The sequence below is a fragment of the Dermacentor variabilis genome, chromosome 11 (genome assembly GCF_050947875.1).
Source record: "Dermacentor variabilis isolate Ectoservices chromosome 11, ASM5094787v1, whole genome shotgun sequence".
Taxonomy (NCBI): Eukaryota; Metazoa; Arthropoda; class Arachnida; order Ixodida; family Ixodidae; genus Dermacentor; species Dermacentor variabilis.
The window spans coordinates 82,681,381-82,706,588 of NC_134578.1; the positions used below are offsets into that span (position 1 = coordinate 82,681,381).

At 50.3% G+C, this 25,208-nt stretch overlaps 1 protein-coding gene across 1 annotated transcript; it reads right to left on the bottom strand.

Annotated features, from left to right (window-relative positions):
* Nucleotides 1-2,431: 2,431 nt before the first annotated feature.
* On the bottom strand, nucleotides 2,432-25,199 carry LOC142563741 (phospholipid-transporting ATPase ABCA3-like). The gene is made up of 5 exons (XM_075674342.1): nucleotides 24,655-25,199; nucleotides 11,340-11,527; nucleotides 9,020-9,193; nucleotides 6,028-6,241; nucleotides 2,432-2,710 (listed from the first exon to the last, which is right to left on the bottom strand). Exons 1-5 carry the CDS (start codon nucleotides 25,000-25,002, stop codon nucleotides 2,486-2,488), a joined length of 1,149 nt encoding a protein of 382 aa, XP_075530457.1. The 5' UTR covers nucleotides 25,003-25,199; the 3' UTR covers nucleotides 2,432-2,485.
* Between the last annotated feature and the right edge of the window lie 9 nt (nucleotides 25,200-25,208).

Sequence of the window (25,208 nt, forward strand, 5' to 3'; positions counted from 1 at the left end):
TGGCATGTTGTTAATCCTGCTTTACTGTAGCTATGGTCCTCCCAGATTTGGTGAGCCCCTGTTTTTTTCATGCTACAACCCCGAAATAAATTGTCGGACCGTCATCTCGCGCAAGCCAAGGCTTGGCTGTAGCAAAACAATTTCGCGATTATTCTTTATCAAACGCAAATTTTCCGAAAAAAAATATGATGGCCTTATAGCAGCTCAAGTTTATTACGCACTCGCTCGCGCTTGTAAATATAATTTTTCTGATCTCCACTAACGTACGCCCTTGTTCATCGACTTAGTCAAATTATTAGATATGAGCGCAGGGAGTATGCCGACCAATGAGTCATTTACACGTGTGACGTAAGAATGTTCAAAGCCGAACGTTTAGTTATGCGCCACAGCGAAAAAGAATGACGAACGATGTTACTTTCTTTCCGTAAGTTACTACAAAGCTTCAAACCAGTGATGATATAACCTCGAAACGCGGCATAAAGAACTCTAGCGCAATTGACACATTCCCGAGGGATTATACCGTGAAAATAATATAATTTAATGACATCGCAGCAAAATGCATTACTGAACCAAAAATATCATATGACAAGTTGTGGCTTTCAAGCCGTTGGCAAAACATAAAGAAAAATTGGAGGACGCTTAAGCTTCGCCTTCAAGAGTGGAACGCGACAGCGTTCCCGTCGACCCGCCAAGGGGTGTAAGACAATGGGCTACGGCGCAGCGACTACGCGCCCCGCATCGGACGCGGTGAGCGTCGAGCAACGCAGCGTTCGGCGCGACAACGAAATGTGCGCCTGAGCAAGCGACGCACGCCTGAGCCTTAGAAACAGCTCGTTTTTAAGGCAACACCGCGTTCACTAGAGGCGCTTTTGTACCGCTTTGAAGCATCGAACTTTTTTCCTCTTTTTCAAGCCATCTTGCGAACGGCGACATGGCTGCCCACAAGACGTTCCGGATAAAACAGAAGCTCGCCAAGAAGCTCAAACAGAACCGGCCGATTCCACAGTGGATCAGGATGAAGACCGGCAACACCATCCGCTACAACGCCAAGAGGCGTCACTGGCGCCGTACCAAGCTCAAGCTGTAAGGAGGTGCCCAGAGTGGCCAAGTGCCGGGGAGTTTGCTGTGTCATCGTCTTCTCATCATGCGTCCCTCTCATCACGTCGGTGACGCCACCTGGATTGTCTTGATTGGAAGTAAAGTGCTCGAACTTGGCTCATTGTAAAAAAAAAAAAAAACTCGTGGCTCAGTGGTAACGTCTCCGTCTCACACTCCGGAGACCCTGGTTCGATTCCCACCCAGCCCATCTTGGAAGTTGCTTTTTATTTATGAAGTGCCTGCCGTGATTTATCGCTCACGGCCAACGCCGCGGACGCCGACACCGACATCGACGACACCGGCTTTTCTGCGACACGAGCTCCTTAACGCTATCGCGTTAAAAAAATTATGAGCAGTTATCCTGATTAGATAAAACGGCTGAAAGTAAGTGCCATTGCGCATTGGAAAACAACTTGCATCTCTGCCTTCCCGTATATGCGCACCGTTCTGAAATACTCGCGTCATTTGGACAAAGCTAATCAGCTCGGAAGGATGGATATGCGACGTTTACGTATCCTGCGAAGCTTTGACCAAAGCTTCATGCGATTCACGCCGTGATTGTCTGCGACAGACGCCGCGATGCAGCGGCGTGCTGCGACGCGCGCCAGCGTTGTGCGCTGCCTTTGTTAATAGCGGCGCCGGAGGCGTAGACGAGGCACTTTACAGAGGCATGCAATGGCGTCGAACCACGTGGGAGAACTCGGCGGCGCCCACGGGAACGTGGTCTTTTGTCTCGTGGCACGTAAGACTGGTATTTCCGAGTTCTCTGTAGGGTCGGAGTCCAGCATTCGCAACACGTTCGTCTGTTGCTTTTAGAGCGGCGCACGCGAGCTCGGGAGGCGCTCCCACCTTCAACTGGAAGGCGCGAACCACGATCCGACAGAAACACGATCACGTGGCTATACTCCGAATGATCCGAGAATGCTCGGAGTCACGTCGTGCTATGTAAAATAAAGAAATTGCTGCGTCAGCTCGCGATGCAGATATAATTTTAAAGCGAAGTCGTCTTAGCAAACCTTAGTGATCATTTCTCACCCTTGATAGGCGCTGCTGTCTTGCCGAATATGTCAAACGCCAAACTGCACTATCTCTACTGGCCTTACGGCTCTCCGCGTCTTGCCCTGTTCACTGGCAGGCAGGCAATCGCTATGGGATCGAAATAGTGGATCAAATCGCAATGGTTCAAAATGCAGGGCAGAATACAATTAGTTGCACATCGCGTGTTTACTTAAATGGCTTGCCGAAAGCTCCGCTCCCAAGATTACATCGCGTGGGTCGAATTTGAATGCATATTGTACTTTTAAAATACCAAGAGTAGACCATTTGATGTGAAAAAGGACTTTTATTGCTGCCCACGCGAAGCATCTTCCGGGTGCCGCGGTCGGGTCTAGTACGCTGGACCTGGCGGGGGTGCAAGATAGCCGCCTCCCTGTGGGGCACCGCTCGGAAGATGTGGCCGCGCTACACCTTTGGCGAAGATCAAGAAGATGTCCTCCAGGGTTTTCTCCCCGACCAGAGTGTGCTCGAGTTGGAAGTTTTTCTGGAGCTGCGCCACCTTGGTGAACAGCACGCTCCAAGGAATCCGCTCCGACAGGTGATAGCCAAGCAGGTTCTGGATGGCATGGAACACGCGTCGACGCGCTATACTACGGGGCATCACGCGCAATGAAGGAAGCATCTAAAGTGTGTAATTACAATCAAAATACAAATATAACGTTCGCCATGACTCATATTTATAAAGGTCCCTTATGAAGCATATTGGATCCTACGTACGGGGTGTGTTTTCTTTAGTGCTGTTAGCATTCCTTGAGAACTGCACCCAGCCTGCGGTACGTCGTTATGTGTCCAAGTGTGAAAGTCCGCGTATAAACTCTTTCTCGCCATCTTGGCTCAGTGCGTAGTCCACGAACAAATGGGTAGAGCGTTGGGCTTCGGATGTGTTGAGAAAACTGGATTCAAAACCCACCGTTGGCGCAACTCGGGTCACTGGGTCACCGGGTATGTAATACTGAGTAGGTGAGCTCTGAAACGAACCCCTTCGACGTGAGCTTGGGTCACAGGGCGTTCGCCAGTGGTCATGCGCCGCTCTTCAATAAAACGCTTTGATGCCAATTTGAGTTTCTGGTTGTGTGCCACCTTTCACGATAATCGTCATATAAAACATATCGACAACTACGCACTGACCATTAGACGGATTGCTATTAGAATTGATGTCGTCGATCATTTCTGAAGGATAAGGGCACGGTCATATTTTTAGACCCCAGAAAATTTATAAAAAGTGTCGGTGACAGACAGTGCAATTGTCACCCTTGAGCGGAAATACTCGAGGCGGCAGAGATTACTGACACGAGAAGTCAAAATGCGTAATTGACTAATACGCAGAAATGCGCTAATTAACTACTGTGTTTAATTACTTTATGACACGTATTGCAATTTACGAATTCTAGCGGCAGAGTTTGCGAGGCATATCTGTTTGCAACGACTTCTAAGGATCGCCTGGATTTCGAAATATGCACCGCGAACCTTGCGGTAGAAATGCAGTGTTCTTCATTTTTCTTTTTGAACCGACCACCGTTTAATAAATTTAAGCACAAATAGTAAGTGGAACGCCGACGTATTTCGTCGAACAATTTCGTAATACATATCTGGAAACTGGTGCTATGAAATTTCGTTTACCGGCTGCAATTAGTTAATTACAATTTGCGCAGTAAAGTAGCTATTTTAATGTTTACCAGTGAATTTTTGCTAACTAGTCGATTATGCATTTCGATGTCTTGTGCATGTAATGTTCTCCGCATTAAGTAGCCCAACTCAGTGACTACAATGATGCCATTTGCCACAGTTCTGGAGTAAGCAATATATATGTATGACTTAAAAAAAAGAAAGAAAGAACACCCGGTACAAAATGATATAGCCCTATAGAGGCAATAAGCAGTGAACCAGCCGTGAACAAGAAAAAGAAAAAGGTTTTTCAGTAATGACTACTTACGTTCTAAACACAGTTAAAGTCAGGAAAGAGGTTACAGCTTACCGTCCGTGCGCCTTACACGCTGCATTACATGGTTTTATGGGGCTGAATTCACGAAACCTGTCGTTCGTAATTAGTGCTGTTTGCAATTTGCCGGTTACATTTCATTATGATGCGATCCACATTACAACCAGCTGGTATTCGTACTAACCTACTACTAATACTTTTCTTGCGTGTGCAAAGGAGCCAAGAAAAATTTTAGGAATGTTCGGAAAACTTGAGTAATTGAAAGATACCATGCAGAAAATATATCGGATTGCTATAAAAGTACCGCGAGGAGTGAACATTTATAATGTCTATGTGCGGTTTCAGTAGTCTCTCCTCGTACCTTCTTTAAAGGAACGGACAATCGTCCGGAATGTGTCGTGAGATTATAGTGCCGATGGAAACACGTTGGCTCGCAATGACTGGAACGAGATTAATTTTATCCCTTCAATAAGGAGCTACATTTTTAAGTCGGCACTGAAACTGGAGCAAAAAATACGGGGGGGAGGGGGAAGGCATTCTGCGGCGAAACGTGTTACCAGGCCTTGAAAATCGCGTCCGTTTCTAAATACACGTAGAAGCTTGAGTTGGTTTCATGTGCTACATCTATGAAGTCATGAAAACGCGTATTACCAATCACTGCACATTATCGCTGTATATCCGCGTACTTGTAACCTGCAAATTGTTTTTTATAGAAAAATGGCGCCCCTTGCACGCGCGAAAGGCGTACAGTTCACTGACGGAGCACCGCCATCTCGCGCAAGCTCCTCGCAAGTACAAAACCAGCCACTGTACCACTGCACCGACTGTACCGCAAAAACCTGCAGGCGCCTGCACGCCGGTCGATAGGCAGCTAGGGACGACCATATACCAGTGGTGGTGCAACCTGCACCGCCACGTGCCTCAGTCGACTCGGCCCATTCGTCCATTAGTCGGACGCTTAGGTAGCGACGGTGGCCTCTGAGATGCGCTCTGACCAACAGAAACAGATCTCGAAGGCTAAAGCGTCAACGCAGCCATGTTTTATTCTGCCGTTGGCAGGAAACATTGCAAAATAGAAAAAAAGCATTCCGTCTCAAACATCTCAAAGAATAATAAAAAGTTGTTGCGGCGGTTTTTTTTTTTTTTTACGCTGCAGTCTCGGCGTTTGACAGGAATAGCTACTCCGGCGTCTAATATGCATGTATTTCGTATTGCTCAGTTACTGCCGCCATCGATATCAGTTATCGCTGTTGACGGCGTCCGTACATAGTAAGCAGAACTGACTTAGCTGATCAAAAAATACCCCTTTAAAAATTTCCACAAATTTTGGCGATGAACTCCAAGAAATTTCGACGGGATATAAGCTCTCCGTCGCGCCAAGAGAAGGGACATGTTTGAAAATCAGATGTCAATCCAATAAAAAAAAAAAATGTAGGAGAAAGATTGCATGTGCAGCATAGCGGCCTGCGGAACCGGACTAAACAAAGTGTCTAGAATTTCACGATAACAATATTCGGCTTTGGAATGTGCAGTTGTCTTGGGTGCGTGCCAACCTAGACGGTACATTCCAGCTTTCATATTCACAATTTTTGATGCCTGACTGACACTCTACGCAGTGACCGTGTTTTTCCAAAGCCGCACTACACGGAGGTTCTCTGTAACATTTTAGGCATGAGTGGTTCTACAAGAGTTTGAGGCCCACTGCTGTCTTTAAAAAAAGAAGATTTATATCAGTGATGACATGTTTGCACAAAATATAATGCCGGCATCATCGTCCGAACGAACCAGTATGTCCGTGCGAAAAACGAAACAATGAAACAAGAGTACTGTATCGTCAACACGCGCTATGAACATTAAAAAACCAGCACATATACGTGGCGGCAAAGCGTATTTTTTTCTTCTGTTAAAAAAAAAATCGAAGAAATCGCCAATACCTGGTGGGATTCGTCGAGTTCGATTCCCGCGAAGAGCTGTCGCACAGCTTCGTCCAGCCTCGGCGCATCCGCTGCGGCGGTGTGCTTCAGCAGGAACTGGAGCCGGTAGCCCTGGCCGAACTTCTCCCGCAGGTGCTGCAGCGTGCCCAGGCACACCATCTGACCGCCGACCATGATGGTGAGCCGGTCGCAAGAGAACTCGCACTCGTCCATGCTACATGCGTTGACAAGACGTATACGGGGCACAGCCTTAAGACTAAGGAATTTCGTTAGAATCGAGGCATCCATCCAACCCACCTACCCTCCGTGTGCGTGCCTTCCGTGTGCGTGCGCGAGCTCCCCGCAGCTTTCCTCACCACTCCCCTTCCTTCCCTCTATCTCATCTTTCCGTTCCCTCTCTCCCGTCCGCCGGAGCAGGGTAGCCAACCAGACGCATTTCTGGTTGCCTTCTCTCTTTGTTTCTTCCTCCTCCTCCTCCTCGCCGAACCTTGTGCAATGAGATTGTATGCGCGACGCGAATAGTGTACTTTCTGGAAGGTGTGCGAGTACCAGCAATTTTACGATAGAACGTTCGACGAGTCGCGTATAAAAAAAAAAAAAAAAAGCCGACGCGCTTGACGTGCCGAGCGAATTCCCTCGACGAACGGCGAGTGGGCTCGCGCCGCAGTCATTTGTCCCACTTGTCTGGCCATTCATATGTGCGCCCAATAAACATACCGTTTCGCGACGCGAGTTGCGTCACTGCGGTTGTTCGCCGTCACTACAATGCGACAATACTGGCAAAGTTGCAATGCCTCGTACAAATGGCCATGTGTACGCCGTTGCACGTTTCATAGTTATCACCGTTGTTAACATTTTTTGTTTGTACCCACCCCTGGAAGCGGGGCCTTTGGCCCTCAACTCGCAGGACACGCAATAAATTTATTTCCTCCTCCTCTACCCCTGGAATGTCTCTTATTGAAGCGACATTATTTGTATATCATAACGGACGCGTGCACGCGAAGGAGAACGCAGCGCGAAATTGTGTTCCTTCTTTTACTGACGAATGAGAAATTTGCAATTTCTGAAATAACAGCCACAGAATAAGAATTCCTACGCGCCAAGTGCAAGGACCATCACATCTAAAGGCACGGACTTGCTGACCCACTCGCCTATCGAGCTAAGAAATAGCACCATCCATATCGCAACACTACTGCTAATCGACAAGTAGGTTTTAAAGCTCGGCATGAGCATTCTACCACTTCATTATTTAACTGCCACCGCCGTCGGATACAGCGCTGAAGCGACAAAGAGCCCACTACGCTGGCCGAAGTGCCGCCGCGTGACGGGAGGTGGCGGGTCGAGAGCGAGGGATGCTACGGCGAGGAAGCGGCGGTAGTTTTCGCAGTCCCTTGGGGAAGCACGGATTAACGCATTGGGGAATGGAAGGTAAAAATAAAGAGGAAAACACAAGAGACAGATGTGGCGACCGTCGCAGCCATTGCTGCCAGCACATGCAAAGAGGCCGGCCGTCAGAGGTTATAGAAACCAGTCCGTGTTCTCTCGGAACCCAACTAGGTTCCCCGCGTCTACTTTGTCTCCAGGTTTAAAAAAAAAATGTGTACGACTTTGGCCAGAAGCCTCTGAAACAGTGCCCTGACGTGGACACGGTGAAGGGTTGGACAAATAATATAAATACCCAACCACGATAACGCTTCCGAAACGCATTTGGAATCATGTCAGGACCTGGAGACGTTTTAATATCGAGCCTCAGCAGCAAAGTCGGGAGGCCTCCCATGACAACAACAGTTTGATTTGAGCTCTAGCTGCAATATTTATTCAATTTTTTGGCAATTGAAGCTGGATCACTGCAAATGCGGTCACGTGCACGTAGGCCACGTATTGAACGTTTAGTACCCAACAAGCACCTCGAAAACTTCTGTGGTGCATTTTTTCCCCAGTAAATAAATTTAAACTTGTGTTGCCTAAATTCCTTCCGAACTTGAGCATTGAGCAGAGCCATAACGACACGGTTTTGAGGCATTCTGTAACGCGCCTGCGATCACCGCCATTTCATATAGATTGGGTTTACATATTTGCTTAGATTTCCGAGGGAAAAAGGGAGATGGGCAACATTTCCCAACATACTTTACGTCTTTACGGTTTGCGTCCTCTACCGAAGACATTGCATCGACAGCATATTCCATATATCCGAGAATTGACGTGTCGTCAGCTTGATTAAATTTGTAAACGTTTATTCATGGGACTATCATTCACATTAAGAGAAGCTACTATCTTCTTTTTAAATCCGAAATACCTCGTTCCGCAGTAGTGTTGGAAGAAAATCTATCTTGAGTTAAAAATAATAAATCCAGTAGGAATGGACTACGTGCCTGCAGCCACTCGCGTTGGTTCAGCTCACTGCATTGTAGAGGGGGCATGGGCCTTGGCGGATGTGGTGCTTTGACGTAATATACGAGGCTTTATTGGTCAGTTGTGGGCAGCTAAGTTTTCGTACTTCATGCCACTTGTGATAGGCAGGATATTCTACATCCATCGCAACAGGGGTGAATGGCGCCAGCTAACACTGCTATGTAGGATGCCTTAATGCGCACCTCCTCCCCCGCTCCACGGAGCGGCGGGCGAAGGGGACATCGAGGCACCCTATACTGCTATGGCTAATTCTAACACATGCACACAAATGCCCACGAAAGTCAATAAGAGGGACAGACGGCTAGTAGGCTCAATTGCTAAAGCATTGCACGCAGGTTGTTGGTTTGGCAATGGCCTCCGATACTGGGCGGCATGCGTCAGCCGATCTCGGAGGCTATGGTTCGTCCTTCACCTACGAAGGCTGCCTTTTCTTCGCTGCCTGTTGGCTGCATTTAGATCCGCTTACAAATGTAGCCATTGGCTCGTATCGAGGAATCCGCCGAAGCTGCGTGTTTTCCTACACCGTCTCCTTGGCTTCACCGTCTGTTGATTTTACCTGCACGTTACACGAGTTACTCACGTGTGTGACGTGAGCACGAAGGTTGTCTGTGAGCGCTTCTTGATTTCGCCGATGGCTCGGAAGATCTTGTTGCGGGACACCACGTCCACGCCGGCGTACGGCTCGTCGAGAAACACGAACGGCTGCATGCCCAGCAGCGCAGCACCGATGGACAACTTCCGGCGGTTGCCTCCGCTGAGAGCCGGAGAAAAGCGCGTTCAAATAACACTCGACGATCAGAAGTATTGCCCACGGCGAGACGGGAGCCGCATACTCTGCCAGGTACCGTTACACTTACTTAAAGGGGCCAGGGCACGCCAGACGGCCCCAATACCGTTATTCACGCAGGAATACTGGGCTGCAAGCTGACATTTAAGCTTGTGTGGTACAGCGCGAAGCAGGTACAAAACGAAAACAAAAAAACAAAAACGAGGACGAACGAGGAAACCTCGCTTTCCTCGCGTCCCTTGTCGCTTCTTCGCGTTGTGCCACACAGCCTAAAATGGAAAATCAACTTGCCCAAACCATCACCCTTCTAACTCACATTTGAACCCAAACTTTCACCCGCCGTGGTTGCTCAGTGGCTATGTTGTTCGGCTGCTGAGCACGAGGTCGCGGGATCGAATCCCGGCCACGGCGGCCGCATTTCGATGGAGGCGAAATGCGAAAACACCCGTGTGCTTAGATTTAGGTGCACGTTAAAGAACCCCAGGTGGTCAAAATTTCCGGAGTCCTCCACTACGGCGTGCCTCATAATCAGAAAATGGTTTTGGCACGTAAAACTCCATATATTATTATTAACCCAAACTTTCAAACCTGAAACGCTGCCTTCTTGCAGTTCCAGAATGCGTTACTTGTGGAGGAAACACTGTCCAAACAAACAAAGATGGCTACGACATCTACGTAATGTGGAAAGTTGGGCTAGTTGGTGATCAATCGCCATGCCTTGCTGGTGAAGCAGCGCGCTGACACGGACACAGTGAAGACACGCAAGAAACCAACTAACCAACCAAGCAATCCAATCCAACCAAACCAAGCAATCCCCAAACCACCCAAACCAAGCAATCAAACCAAACCCAGCAAACCAACCAAGCAGCGAGTGTCGTACACACACACGCACGCACCCACGCACGCACCCACACCAGGAAAGTGCCAAAACACAGACTGTGCGGCTGAGTGTCGGTGTGTCCCATCGTATAACAGTTAGCGCTCGTTTCGTGTGCAAGTAGGAATATTTTGCGTGTTTCGGACAAAAATGGGGCATTGGAAGGCAATATTTTATCAATTCCCCAGTCGGCGTGTTTCATTAGCAGAAAATTTGTTCAAACCGCTCACAGCGAAACGCTATAGATAGTTTGAACAGACGTCATCGCGGCCGTCATCTTTAGGTACTAGTTAGGAGGTCGAGAAGGAGCGTAATCGAGAGAACGTGACAGCATGGCAGCACGATGGGCCCATCTTGTGTCGAACGACCAAAGCGACCACACTGATAAACCGGTGAAGAACCATCACCGTCGATGAGCAAAGCAATGCGCGCGTGATAATACAATCCACTAACATCATCGTGGCCGCCATGTTTTGGTATTGGCGCAGTGACAGCCGCGTCCGTGACGTCACATGAAAACTATCTGTATCGTGAACATGCGCACCGCCGGCTGTCCGTGCCCCGCTAACGCGGCGACGGTGGCGCCACCCATAGCTCGATCTCGTTGCCCCATACGGCACTTACGATCGAAAAAAGCTTTCCCATTCGCTACCTCCCACCACAACCTTATATACTCCGTCTTTTTTTCTCCCTTCTTTATTTCTGTTGGACCATAGGCAAGCTCTCTCGACAAAGATCAGGCTCGCTGATGACAATCTTTCTTTCTTTGTGTTCTTATCTCGAAACTTAATTTTGAAGCGAAATTTTTAGCAATCGAAACACCATCCACGTTTAGCAATGTTGTGCTACAGTTTTCTATTTCTTTCACATATTTCTATTTTTACCATTTAGCTCAGTACGTAGTGCTTTGAGCAGGTAATTAATCAATTAATATGCATGCACACAATATTGTTACACGAAAAAAAGGAGCTATCACTATTACGATAACTAAGTCACTAAAGATTTCAAAGATGACAAGAAGGCGTGTACATTTGACAAGTACTACTGGTAGCTTGCGCAAAAAACTGAACAGGAAAGGGCGACAGAAAGTTCCTGACGCTATGATTCAGGAACGCACACAACGCAAACGTTTGTGCGAAGTGAACGGCAAAACTGACGAGTATTAATGCTTTGCAAAGTTTTAACGGTCAGCGGGGACCGTTGTAAGAACTCGGAAGCTAATTTCAAGCTACGAACCTGTACAGCCCGCACTCCTTGGAGGCGTGTTCCGTGAGGTCGACGACGGATATTATGCCGTCCACCATCGGTTTCAGCTCGCTTTCGGGGATGCCTCTCAGCCGACCCAGCAGGTAGAGATACTCGTACGTGTTCAGCCTGTCTAGCAGGCCCCCGAGCTGGAAACAGTAGCTGATCTGCGACTGCCACTGCGGTACACGAGGACACATACACACACAAAAAAAGGAAAGAAAGTTATTTATTTCACGCGAGAATCGGCACCAAAATAAACAAAAAATTCGTTTTTTTTAATATTTGGAATATTTGGAAGTCATTTAAAAGTGCGCCAAACACGCCTCATGCTGTGGCTGCACTTACTGGCCCTGAAATCTTGAGGAGTTTTCTTCGTCGTTACTTCTTGTTTATAAACGCGTGATTGAAAGAGCACATCGTGCAAACATTTCGAAAGGTACGTGATTACATCAACACCGTATGCGTTGGCTGATTTACGGGGCTCAAAGTCCCAAAGCAACTCTTCGGCTACGCGAGAAGTCATAGGGGAGAGCTCCGGGTGAATTTTGATCTCCCTTGGTTCTTCAATTGCAGCTAAATATAAGTAAGTACAAGCGGGAAATTTGGCTACCCCTTTTAATTAGTTCGGCATACGCAGCAAACACCGTAAGTTGTTTACGCCTACGTTGCAGCTGCGGTTATCATATAATTTATCGGAATTCCGCTTCCGGACTTAGTTTCTTTCGAATTTTTGTTGCGATGACAATTATATGGATGCTCCAGGCGCATCTTTGCCATCGGGACACCGTGGCCATGAGCTTTCTGTAAAGTCCACGGGAGATAAAATCGTCACTACGTGTTGTATGCTGTACGTACGAGTGAAAGCGTGCGAGGGGAATCGCGCACGCAACGGCGGAAAGCGGGGAGGGATCGCGCCACCTTCCGTCGTGCGCGAGGCTTGGGGAAAGGGGGGGAGGGCGCGTTCTACTTCGGGCGGCGGCTTTACAATTGCAAGTAAGCATAGCGGGGCGTGGCACTTGCGGAGGCGTCGGACGTTTGCGCGCATGCGCGAGTAAGAGCAGGTGCGAGAGAGAAAATGTGGGGGCTTTTTCCTTGAATACATGACTGCCTAGGAAGTAGGGAGGAGAAGTCTGTCCCTAGGCGTTTGTATGCGTTTATCCCTAGGCGCGCCGGCATTGCGGAGTCGGGTAAACTTTGTTTACGCCCAGACACTGGCTGCCGGCGCGGTGAAATAGGCGATGACATCGCAGATGTTTCCGTGGGAGCACTAGGGACCGTGGAAGACGTCTGTCCGCGTATATTTAAAATCTAGAAGCCAGAGCGCCGTAGCAACCACAGTTGAACGCGAGTGGCTCATAGGGCGCCGGTGACGCTCGACGCCCCTGCAACCGCTATAAGGATTCGCCGCGCCTCCCTAACGCGTTTTATGCTAGCTTAATCTAACGTTAACCTAACCTAATGAGGCCGCGACAAAGAACAAAATTTCTCACCACGTAACCATTGTGAGAATACGCCTCGCCACCCTAACGCCTTTTACTCTATCCTAGCCGAACCTAATATTAACCTAACCTAACGAAACTGAAGCTAACTTAAGTTAACCCAACCTAACCAAACTTATTGTGGCCGAGACGCAAAGACAATAACCCGCACGGGGTAACCGCTATGAGAAAACGCCACGCCAGCCTAACGCCTTTTACGCTAAGTTAATGTATCCTGAGCTAACCTAAACCTAAGCTAACCTGACCTAACGGGACGAGACGCAAAGCCAATAATCCTCACGGCGTGACATCAGGCAATCGCGCTCAAGCATGGTTGCTCAGGCACTGTGCGTTTATTTCACTCAAAGGGGACCACTCAAAAATGCTCCTGAATAGTCCAGGAGAGCAGGCGCAGCCCCTACTATGGCCCCTATCGTTCCCCCAGAAAAATCAGCGACGTTTTTTTTAAGGTAGAGTGCCGTAAGGCGCGACAAAGTTCTAATCCGGCATGACTGACTCAGCACCAGCGCCGCACACACCAGAAAGTCTGTTCGGCGCATCTTCATACACGGCGATCACTAAATGGGGCGTCGGTGCCCACTGCTTCACCTGTTTCACTTAGCCGGCAGCCAGCGTCCGAGCGTCGCCGGCATGCGTAGGGGACAAACGCATGCAACACGCGCAAAGAAACTTCTCCACCTTAGTGCAAGTAGAATCAGATATTCAAGGAACAAAAGGCCCCTGCAGACTTTCCCTTTCGGACCCGCTCTTACTCGCGCCTGCGCAGAAACGTGGAGCGCCTCGAGAAACGCCATGCCCCGCTGTACCTACTAACAATCGTAAAAATCGGAGGACGCTTTAGCTTCGGCTTCAAGAGTGGAACGCGATAGCGTTATCGCACCCCGTTCGCACCGCCCACCTATTCGCTCGGCATGCTCTTAACGAGACGCAGGGGAGAAGCGGGCGAGTCGCGCGCCACCTGTCGCGGCAACGCCGTACATTGCGAGCAGGGGGTCTTCTGTGTTTGCCGCAAGATGGCTCTGCGTGTGCGCCAAGCGCAGATGAGATGTAGCGGAAACGTACTTCGCTACTCGTTTAACTGCGACTTCTGTAATTTACATGCTCATAATTACCGATATTCACCGCAGTAGAACTTTCTACGGCACGTTTCTAAGGCAACACCGCATTCACTTAGAGGCGCTTTTGTCGCGCTTTGAACCATCGAACTCATGGCTGAGTGGTAGCGTCTCCGTCTCACACTCCGGAGACCCTGGTTCGTTTCCCACCCAGCCCATCTTGCAAGTTGTTTTTATTTATGAATTGCCTTTCGTGATTTTTCGCTCACGGCCGACGCCGACGACACCGGCTTTTCTGCGACACGAGCTCCTTAACGCTGTCGCGTTAAAAATGCCTCCGGGTGGTCCAGGCGCCCGCTCGCGCCCGCACGGGTCGCTGCATCTTGAAAGCCGTCTGCGACGGGTGCAGAGTCCGCGCTGCACTGTGTTTTCAAGGCGTAGTTCGTGTTGATGCGAGCGGCTGCACGAAGGTCAATTCACTCGCTGCTACTGCCGCGTTTCCTCACTGCAGCGTTTTCACAGCGAGTTTACACGCCGTGGTTACTTAGTGGCTGTTGCACTGCCGAGAACGAGGTCGCGGCATCGAATCCCGGTCACGGCGGCCGCATTTCAATGGGGGCGAAATGCGAAAACACCCGTGCACTTAGATTTAGGTGCACGTTAAAAAAACCCTAAGTGGTCCCTCATAATCAGATCGTGGTTCTGGCACGTAAAACCGCATAATTAATTAAACAGCAAGATTCCGAGGTCATCGAGTGAGATGTGTTCATGCTGGCGTGCGCGCGTGACACCATCCTTGTTAATTTACTTATACTCGCGGACAACATTCTGTGGCTAAGGAGGCAAAGCGCGCACAAGTGAGAACGCTTCTGGAAAGAGTCCCGCGTTTTAGTCCACGTTAGTTTAGGCTATAGGGAAGACAAAACAAACACCTTATTAGCAACGGTTAAATAAGACAGAACCCATCACTGAGTGTAAAAGTTTACTTATATTGCGGTTTTATGCAAAGCATACTAGCCGCACAGCCACGCTCTTCCTTGCTGCGCCGCGCGCGGCCGCGTAGCTACCATATGACGTCATAACAGCTGCAAAAGCGGAGGCTCAACTCGTGCGCTCGCTTGCGGCCGCGTAGCTGCATAGCCGGGTCTCAGCTCGTGCGCTCGCCTGCATGAGTTGTTCCTTCGTCTAGCCGAACCAAATATAGCCAAGCAACAGCAGTTCACCAGGCTAAACAGTGGTTCAACAACTAAAATAAAGGCTAGTATGCTTCGCATCCTGGGCTTAACCTTAGCTAAGCCAGAGCCATTTTTCCTTTCCGCTTCTGGGGAAACGCGAAACTGCCGCAGGTGGAAGCTGCGTCGATTCAGCGTCTGCTCCGAGCAAAGAAAAAAACACCGCTCGACTACTCGGCTCGGTAGCACATGGGCAGCAGCCACGCGCCCGTAGCTTCCCCTTGATAGCCACAGAAAGTTGTCCGCGTGTATAGTACGCCTATGTTTAGAAGTTTATACTACCGCTAAAACTACTGTCGTTCCTTTGTATAGCTGTCCACTAATTGACTATGACAATCGATGCTTCGCCTTTCAGACGAAACTGGAACTTTTCTGTCTGCGCTGCATGTGCACGTGATTGCGCCGCTCACGCCGCCATTAAATATATGTGCCTGAATCGCAGCCTCCATTAAAAAAAAAAATCCTGCAGAAGCCATGTTACGATGGGACTGTCGACGGAAATGCGTTTAGCGTTCGAGCAATGCAAAGCGAAATCACGTATTACTGAAGACGCGGTTATTTAGAATCTGTAGTGGTCATTCTGAGATTTCAGTTGCCTCAGCTACATGCAACGCACATCGTCTCAGCTATCGGCCCGTTTTGCTATGACACTTGGTTGCCAAGGTCGGCCCCGAGTAGGACGGTATGACGACTACTGCGTGACAACGACGCGCTGAGAACGATGGAATGACGAGGAAGGAACAACGTCTATGAAACAACGAAGGCGGTGTCGCGATGACGGAATCACAAATATGAGATTACGTTTCTGAAATGACGATGGTATGCAGACGACAGCGTGACAACGACGCCATGAGAACAATGGTATTACGGCGGTGGCTTGACGACCTCTGTATTCCGAAGATGGCGAAGGCGTAACAACAGAGGCGATATCCCGACAACCGGATGACAGCGCTGGAACCATCACGACGGCACGACGACGGCGGTATGACAACGAATGCAAAATGGCGACTGGCTGACGACGACTCAGTGATGCCGATGGCGTGGGAATGGTTTGAGGACAGTGCGACGACAACGAGGGTGCGGCGAAGATCACGTGACGACGACGGTATGACGGGATTTAGATGACGAAGCTGTAATGGAGACGATACAACGAGCACGACTACGTCACGACTACGAGCACGTACCTAGTGGTCAAAGCTAGTAGACAGATTTGGCCACTGCACTCTTCATAAAGAGGGTCTCGTATTCAATAACTAACTACTAACACGTTACTTATCAGAAAATCACTACCATTCTTTGTAAGTGGAGGTGGTAAAATGATAGTGCTTTTCACTGCCTGAAAGAAAAGTACAAACTTAGTACGGAGTATACTACCTCGGCAGTGCAATTATACTAACGCAACTAAAATAAAATTACCTAGAATACAGTGAGGACCATTCGATTTGTAAGTGCCGCTTCCATTGTCATATTAAGTCGACGCTATTGTAAAAGCATAAGAAGGTGGAATAATAAAAGAAATGAAGAGAGTTGCGTCATTTGGCTTAACATTAAGCATCAATTATTGCTATACATCATGCTTACCAAGGACATTACGGCACAATGACACCTGCTTACAATCTGCTACATAACTCCATGAAACGACGACAGAAGTGCTACCTGAGGCGCCATCTAAGGGCAACTTCAAGAGTATTCATATCCCTAGTTTGGGGGAGTACATGTTACACCGGTGAGCAGCTTTGTATTTGGATAAATAATCACTGCCTTGTACCTAAACAACTATAGCCTGCTGTATGAATACGATTGTGCTACGACGTCGTAAATAACTGTTAGTCCAACATAACAAACAGTACTACAGGTTATCTAAATTTCGCATAAGACTAACAATCACTGCATAATATAGCGCGGCTTGAGGAGGTAGCAGTGGCTTAGTAGTAGCTCAGTACAAACTATTATGAAGGCTTTCTGGCTAACAAAGGCCGTGCTTACTAGCCTTACTAGCCACTGGCTATTACAGAAATAGTAAGAAGGTAGTAAAATGCATAGCAATCTAGTTGACCGCGTGCATTTATAGGTACTTTATATTTAAGAGTGTTTGGATCCGACTGCTGGTACGATCTGTTGGGAACTCGGCGCTGACGCCCGTGGTTGTACCTGGGTCGCAAGCCCCAAGGGTAGCGTTGGCCTGGCGGCCTGGGGTACAACTGGAAGCATCCGAAGGTCCCGGCAAAGCATGAGTCGACTGGTAACAACGAAACAACTTGTTTATTTTAACATCGCAAAGAGTTGGTGGTCAGGTTTGACCGAAGTAGAGAGACGGGAGAGCACTTCACTCAACAGAAGAAATCGGAGCCCTCCTTTTGGCGTCCGGGGGCAGCTGTTTTTATACTCTCGCAGTTGAGGGCAAGAAGGAACCCCTCAAAAGACGAGCACGTGAATGTACAATGGGCTAATGGTGACGCACACTGTCGTAGCGCTGCGCACGATCTCGTAGCACCCTGTCGTGGCGCTGCGCACGATCTCGTAGCACCCGGTCGTGGCGCTGCGCACGATCTCGTAGCACCTGGTCGTGGCGCTGCGCACGATCTCGTAGCACCTGGTCGTGGCGCTGCGCACGATCTCGTAGCACCTGGTCGTGGCGCTGCGCACGATCTCGTAGCACCCTGTCGTGGCGCTGCCGGTCGGACACAATGACTGGAACGAGATCCCTGCTTTGGCATCGCCTGTTTCGGGCACAATGACTGGAATGCGAGGAGGATCCCTAGGCGGTCGCATCGCCGCAGACGCGCCTGGAAACACCTGGCGATGAGTGTTGCGGCGACGACGATCGGGCCAAAATGTCTGCCGCCCCGCCGCAGACGCGCCGGCAAAACCACGTGTCGCAGGCGAAACGCAACAGACCGCCCCGCCGGGGGAAGGAGATCCCGATGGACAGGGGACTGCATCCGCTGTCCGGAGGGATGTCGCTCGATGATGCTCATAACCGAAGTCGGGCGTCCCTTGACGTTTCTTGAGCGCAGCGCACAGAGAAGGCCTCGTTCTCTCGTTCAGGTTCGCACGGGACACTGCAAAGTGACTTCGGGAGAGTTCACATTTTTGTTCTCGTTCCCGGCAAGCGTTAGAACTACGCTGAAAACTCAACCGCTCAGTCAGCAAGCACGGCACAACCCTCACTAAGCCCTGCCAGGCTCTTTCCCCTTTTTATACCACTGCCTAGTTCCTTACAGTAGTCTAGCATCACTCAGAACGCGTCCACAAATTGAAAAATTGCACTAGAAAGCATATCATCACTTTGAAACACTAAACAAAAGCAATATGTTAAAAAAAAATCCTGCCTCAGGAAGAAAAACATCAGTAACAAACAATTTTGAGGCTGATTCCTACGTTAGGGGCTTCGACTTAAGCCATCGGCGTTACCGTTGAGACTCCCCTTTTTGTAACGCACCTCAAAGGAATATTGTTGTAAAGCGAGGCTCCAGCGCAGGAGGCGGCCATTTTTGGGAGAGATGGTCTGCAGCCATTGGAGAGGGCAGTGATCCGTCTCAATGATAAACCTCGAGCCGGCTAGATAGCATGACAATTTCTGAACGGCCCACACGAGACACGCACACTCTTTCTCGGTGGCGCTATACGCCTGCTCACGACTGGTCAGCTTACGACTAGCATACAGGACGGGGTGTTCTACTTCTTCATTTTCCCGTTGGCACAGTACAACGCCCATGCCTCGCTCACTAGCATCGCACTGAACAATGAACTCTTTTGTATAGTCTGGCGATCGTAGCACAGGCTGGCTTGTTAGGGCACTCTTTAGGGCGCTAAAAGCTCTTTCCTTTGTCTCGTCCCAGACGACTGTTTGAGGCTCTGTTTTTCTTAGAGCATCCGTCAGGGGAGCCGCGATATCAGAGTACCTAGGGATGTACCTCTGATAGTAGCCGGCGACACCCAAGAACGACCGAATATCGGTCTTGGTGCGCGGTTGCGGAAAGTCTCGCACAGCGGCCACTTTTATTTCAGAGGGGCGGCGACGACCCTGACCAATCATGTGACCGAGGTAGACAACCTCGGCCTGTGCTAACTGGCACTTAGGAGCCTTGACTGTCAAGCCCGCTTCGCGCAGGCGGGTTAGCACTGCCCGCAAGTGTGCCATATGCTCAGACCAGGATGCGGAGAATATCGCTCTGGCGGGGTGACACCCGATACGCCTTGGATCGTACTGGCTCTGGGGAGGTAAGTTCTATATCATGAGTAAGTACCGAAGTCCTACCAGGCCTCTCAGAGAACAGACCTTGAAACTCTTGTAATAGCTGGTGTAGTTCGGTTTTCTGCTCAGGCGACAGCGGTGCTTTACTGATAAGGTCACTAATGACTTGACCGGTGTCTTCCCTGTTCGTCACTGAGCCTAGTCCCGGAAGCTCGACCGGAAGCTCTTCAGGAACGTTTACCATCATGCACACCACTGCTTCCCTTTGTCTATAAGGTTTGAGCAGATTACAGTGGTAAACTTGCTGTGCTTTCCGCTTTCCTGGCAGACTTACCACGTAGTTAACGTCCGACAGTTTCTGAACAATTCGTGCTGGGCCCTCCCACTGCACGTCTAGTTTGTTGTTTAGCGATGTGCGCAATATCATGACCTCATCGCCAACCTCAAAACGACGGGCCCTGGCTGTCCGATCATAATAAACCTTGGCCCTCTGCTGGGCCTTTGTCATTGCTTCACCTGACAACTCCTGTGCCCTTCTTAAGCGTTCGAGGAGCTTAAGCACGTACTCCACCACGACTGGGTCGTCGCCCCTACCTTCCCACGATTCTCGAAGCATGCGAAGCGGAGATCGAAGCGAGCGACCGTACACCAGTTCAGCTGGCGAAAACCCCGTAGCCGCATGCGGCGCGGTCCTTAAAGCAAACATCACCCCAGGCAGACACAGCTCCCAGTCAGTTCGATGTTCAAAACACAACGCTCTCAACACGCGCTTCATGACGGAGTGGAGCTTCTCAACGGAATTCGACTGTGGGTGGTACACTGAGCTGTGTAACAGCTTTACCCCACACCTTTCGAGAAAAGTTGTCGTCAAAGCGCTAGTAAACACTGTGCCCTGATCTGATTGGATTTCCGCAGGAAAACCAACTCGCGCAAATATGGACAGTAGTGCATTAACTATCTCAACTGAGCTGAGTTCTTTAAGCGGCACTGCTTCAGGGAACTTTGTCGCTGGGCAGATCACAGTCAAAATGTGTCTGTACCCCGTGGCTGTTACCGGCAGAGGTCCCACAGTATCAATAACGAGCCGTCTAAAGGGCTCCGTAATGATAGGTACCAATTTCAACGGCGCCCTCGATTTGTCCCCTGGTTTGCCCACCCGCTGACAAGTGTCACATGTCCTCACGAAATGGTCTGCGTCCCGAAAACACCCTGGCCAATAGTACTCTTGCAAGAGACGGTCCTTAGTTTTCTTAACTCCTAGGTGTCCGGACCACGAACCCCCATGTGACAAGCGCAACAGATCCTGACGATAGCATTGAGGCACGACCAGCTGATCGAACTCCACTCCTCTGCGGTCTAGATACTTCCGGTACAGGACTCCACCTCTTTCCACAAAACGCGCAGTTTTCCTGGCGATACCTTCTTTGACATTGCAGCGTATGTTTTCTAGGCTACCATCCTTTTTTTGCTCGGCTATCAAAGCCGACCGGCTGACTTTTAGCAACCTATCAAGTCCGTCTGACGTAGGCGCGATGAGCAAATCAGTAGATAGCTCTTCTAACTTTCCCGAATCGGGATTTTCCTCTCCGGTATCTGGTGCCTTTAACGTTACAGACTCAAGTTTATTCAGTTCGGGCGTGCTCGGAATATCAGCTTGCTGCGCCTCTGACCCTTTTTCGTTGTTTGATAACGTCGGCCCCGCAACTACCGCCTTTGCAGCGAGCTCCCGAACCTTCGATCTGGTTAAGGCCTGAACACTAGCTTCACCAAACAAAAGCCCCTTCTCGCGCAGGAGGTGATCGGACCTGTTTGAAAATAGGTACGGGTACTGGGGTGGCAGCATAGATGACACTGCGGCCTCCGTCTCAAGCGCTCCGAAAGGTCCTTCAATAAGCACTTTTGCTACTGGCAGACACACGCTATGAGCTTCCACGGCTTGCTTGATCCACGCGCACTCGCCCGTGAACATATGGGGTTCTACGTAAGATGGGTGAACTACATCCATCGTAGCTGCGGAATCGCGAAGCACTCGGCACTCTTTCCCGTTCACGAGGAGGTCTCGCATGTAAGGCTCGAGAAGCTTCATGTTCTCGTCAGTGCTGCCTATTGAAAAAAACACAACTTTTGGTGTTGTTTCCGGACACTGCGCCGAAAAGTGACCCGGCTTCTGGCACGTATAACAAACGCCCGCTCGCCTCATCTCGAACCGCTTTCTGCGTTTGGCTGCCGCCGTCTCTTTACGTTTGGTCGGACTGCTTTCACTCGCATCCTCCCTACGCGTGTCCCCCTTTACTCTCATGGGTGTGAACTTCGGCCTCTCAAACTTCGAGCCAAATTCACCCTTTTGACCGTCCTTAGCTCCGCGAGCCCGACGCGTCACAAACTCCTCGGCTAGCTCAGCGGCTTTAGCCACCGTACAAACGTCTGGCCTATCCAAGACCCAGTATCGCACGTTCTCCGGTAACCGACTATAAAACTGTTCTAGCCCGAAACACTGCAGAACTTTATCGTGGTCACCAAACGCTTTCTCTTCTTTGAGCCACTCCTGCATGTTCGACATAAGCCTATACGCAAACTCTGTATATGACTCACTTCTGCCTTTCTCATTTTCCCGAAACTTCCGACGGAACGCCTCCGCAGACAGCCGGTACTTTTTTAGCAGACTCGATTTTACTTTGTCGAAATCCTCTGCTTCCTCTCTATCCAAGCGAGCGACTACGTCGGCCGCCTCGCCGGGTAACAAAGTGAGCAAGCGCTGTGGCCACGTTTCCCGAGAGAACCCCTGCTTCTCGCACGTTCGCTCAAAGTTAACCAGGAACAAACCAATGTCCTCTCCAAGCTTAAACGGCCGCATCAGGTCAGTCATTTTGAACAATACGCGTTCTCCTGCACCGTGTGCCTGACTTCCATTACGAGCGCGTTCCATTTCTACCTCAAGACGCTTCATTTCCAAAGCGTGTTGACGGTCACGCTCTTGTTGCTCTCGCTCTTTCTGTTCTTTACGTTCACGCTCTTCTTTTTCTTTTGCAGTCTCCCTCTCTTCAATAGTCTCAAGGCATTCCGACAGCTCGTCATCCTCAGCCTCTAACTCAAGAATAGCCTTTAGCAGTTCTGGTTTTCTGAGTTTGTCCGAGACATCCAGACCCAACTCTCTTGCAAGCTCCAACAATTTCGGTTTGCGCAACGACTTCAAATCCATGGCTGCTCTGAATGCTGCTTTCTCTACTGCTTACTATTGTCTTGCCGCAAACTAACCCGGCAGCAACGACAACCACAATTACCAGCTCTGTTTCTGACACTAACAAAAAGCCTGGCAAAGCTCAGAAGAAGAAAGTCCCGCACTCACCAAACCTCGCAGGCAGGAATTCCACGCAGTCGTTCCGCTGCAGGCAACCAGTCGTCACACAGGGCTCGTTGCACTGCTCCCGGATCGTCGTTGAGCTGCTCAGCATACAGTCAACTGCATCTCTTCGCTGCTGGCCTCCGTTGTCGCGATCTCACCGCAGGCAGACAGTTGTTTGAAGTCGGAGGCGATCTCACCGCTGGCAACCAGATGTTTGGATCCGACTGCTGGTACGATCTGTTGGGAACTCGGCGCTGACGCCCGTGGTTGTACCTGGGTCGCAAGCCCCAAGGGTAGCGTTGGCCTGGCGGCCTGGGGTACAACTGGAAGCATCCGAAGGTCCCGGCAAAGCATGAGTCGACTGGTAACAACGAAACAACTTGTTTATTTTAACATCGCAAAGAGTTGGTGGTCAGGTTTGACCGAAGTAGAGAGACGGGAGAGCACTTCACTCAACAGAAGAAATCGGAGCCCTCCTTTTGGCGTCCGGGGGCAGCTGTTTTTATACTCTCGCAGTTGAGGGCAAGAAGGAACCCCTCAAAAGACGAGCACGTGAATGTACAATGGGCTAATGGTGACGCACACTGTCGTAGCGCTGCGCACGATCTCGTAGCACCCTGTCGTGGCGCTGCGCACGATCTCGTAGCACCCGGTCGTGGCGCTGCGCACGATCTCGTAGCACCTGGTCGTGGCGCTGCGCACGATCTCGTAGCACCTGGTCGTGGCGCTGCGCACGATCTCGTAGCACCTGGTCGTGGCGCTGCGCACGATCTCGTAGCACCCTGTCGTGGCGCTGCCGGTCGGACACAATGACTGGAACGAGATCCCTGCTTTGGCATCGTCTGTTTCGGGCACAATGACTGGAATGCGAGGAGGATCCCTAGGCGGTCGCATCGCCGCAGACGCGCCTGGAAACACCTGGCGATGAGTGTTGCGGCGACGACGATCGGGCCAAAATGTCTGCCGCCCCGCCGCAGACGCGCCGGCAAAACCACGTGTCGCAGGCGAAACGCAACAAGAGTGTTGCTCGCAATAAGAGGATGGATGGATGGATGGATGGATGGATGGATGGATGGATGGATGGATGGATGGATGGATGGATGGCTGGATAGATGAAGGAATGAATGGATAGGCTTGAAATGCGCCAAAGAATGTTAATTGCATGAAAAATCCTTCAATCACCGCTTAAATGATTTATGAGCTTTATACTCTACACTTTCTAATGTCCTGAGGGATCTCTACGTCGCATTCGGTTCACATTCAGTGAAAATGGGGACCATTTTAAGTCTGACACGTGGCGAAAGATCATCGTTTCTGTTTGAATTATGTTAGCTGCAAGCGATTACAGGATGTTCGTTCTTCTGCCTATTTTCACGCGTTCAGCGAGGAACGCAGTAGGCTTCACCGATGTCGTCGGTGAACTAAACAACGCGCTTTTATGTTGTTTGGCACGAATAAAGGCCCAGATGCGGTTAACTTGTATAGCAATTCAAACCGCGACCATTCTGTCGCAGGCGTCTGTTCTCGATTTCGCTCAATATGGCGAAGAAACCGCGCAGAAATTCACTCGGGGCTTCGGAGCTATAGAATTAAAGATGCTCGTTTCACACAGAATGCTGTCACGAGTGTCGCGATGCAGAAGGTTAAGGATTGCGTCGAGCTTCGGGAACACGTGGCAAGCACCCGCCAGAAGTGTCATCGAAGACTAACGCCGTGAGCTACGCGGAGGCAGCTTTTCGCCCCCCGATGAATGCAGCTGCCAAACTCAAAGAGGATCTGCGCGTGGGTGGAGTCACCCGGCAGCACAGTTGCTTGAAATGCGGAGTGAACAAACTTCACGCCACTCTCTACCACCCATCGGATAGAAGCCCGGAATTTTCGGCGGGGGGTATAATGTCCCAACCTGCGTATACGTCTCGCTTTGCAAATTGGCGCTGCGGAAAGGAAACATAGCCGTTACGAATAAGCCCACTCACGGCACGGGCGTCTTCGCTGAGGTTGGCCGTCGCTGTCCAGGCGTCGCCGTGTGAGACGCTCGTCAAGGCGGCCAGCATCTGGAACGTGGTGGTCTTGCCGGCGCCGTTCACGCCGAGGAGGCCGAAGCACTCGGAGGGCCGGAGCGCCATGTAGATGCCCCTGACGGCGTGCAACGCGCCGAAGTGTTTGTGCAGGCTCCAGGCCAGCATCGAGTTTCGGGCGAAGTCTCTCTGTCGGCAAGCGACGATCACCCGCGACTTCTCCTCTTCCACGTCGTCGTCGACGGGAAACTCCTGCGGCGCGAAACGGGTCGCTTGGCTGAAGAAGCCGGAAGTGGTGAACACCATGAGGCCCAGGAAGGACAAGCCTTCGGCTATAATGACGAGCAGCTCGCAGCCGATTCCTCCGTAGCTGAAGTTCAGCAGACCCCCGCTGCAATCGATCCCGAAGACTGGAACAGTAAAAGACCAACCGTCAGCGACGATGGCATTCAAGACAGCCTGTCGCAGCTGGTATAACGGCCAGCAAAAAAACGCTTTCCAACGTGAGGGAA

Coding starts and splice junctions, on each gene's coding strand:
- LOC142563741 (XM_075674342.1), bottom strand. CDS start 25,002: ATGGTGTTCACCACTTCCGGCTTCTTCAGCCAAGCGACCCGTTTCGCG. Junction 9,194..11,339: donor AAGGAGTGCGGGCTGTACAG/GTTCGTAGCTTG, acceptor TCCGGCTCTCAG/CGGAGGCAACCGCCGGAAGT. Junction 2,711..6,027: donor AACTCGACGAATCCCACCAG/GTATTGGCGATT, acceptor CATGCCATCCAG/AACCTGCTTGGCTATCACCT.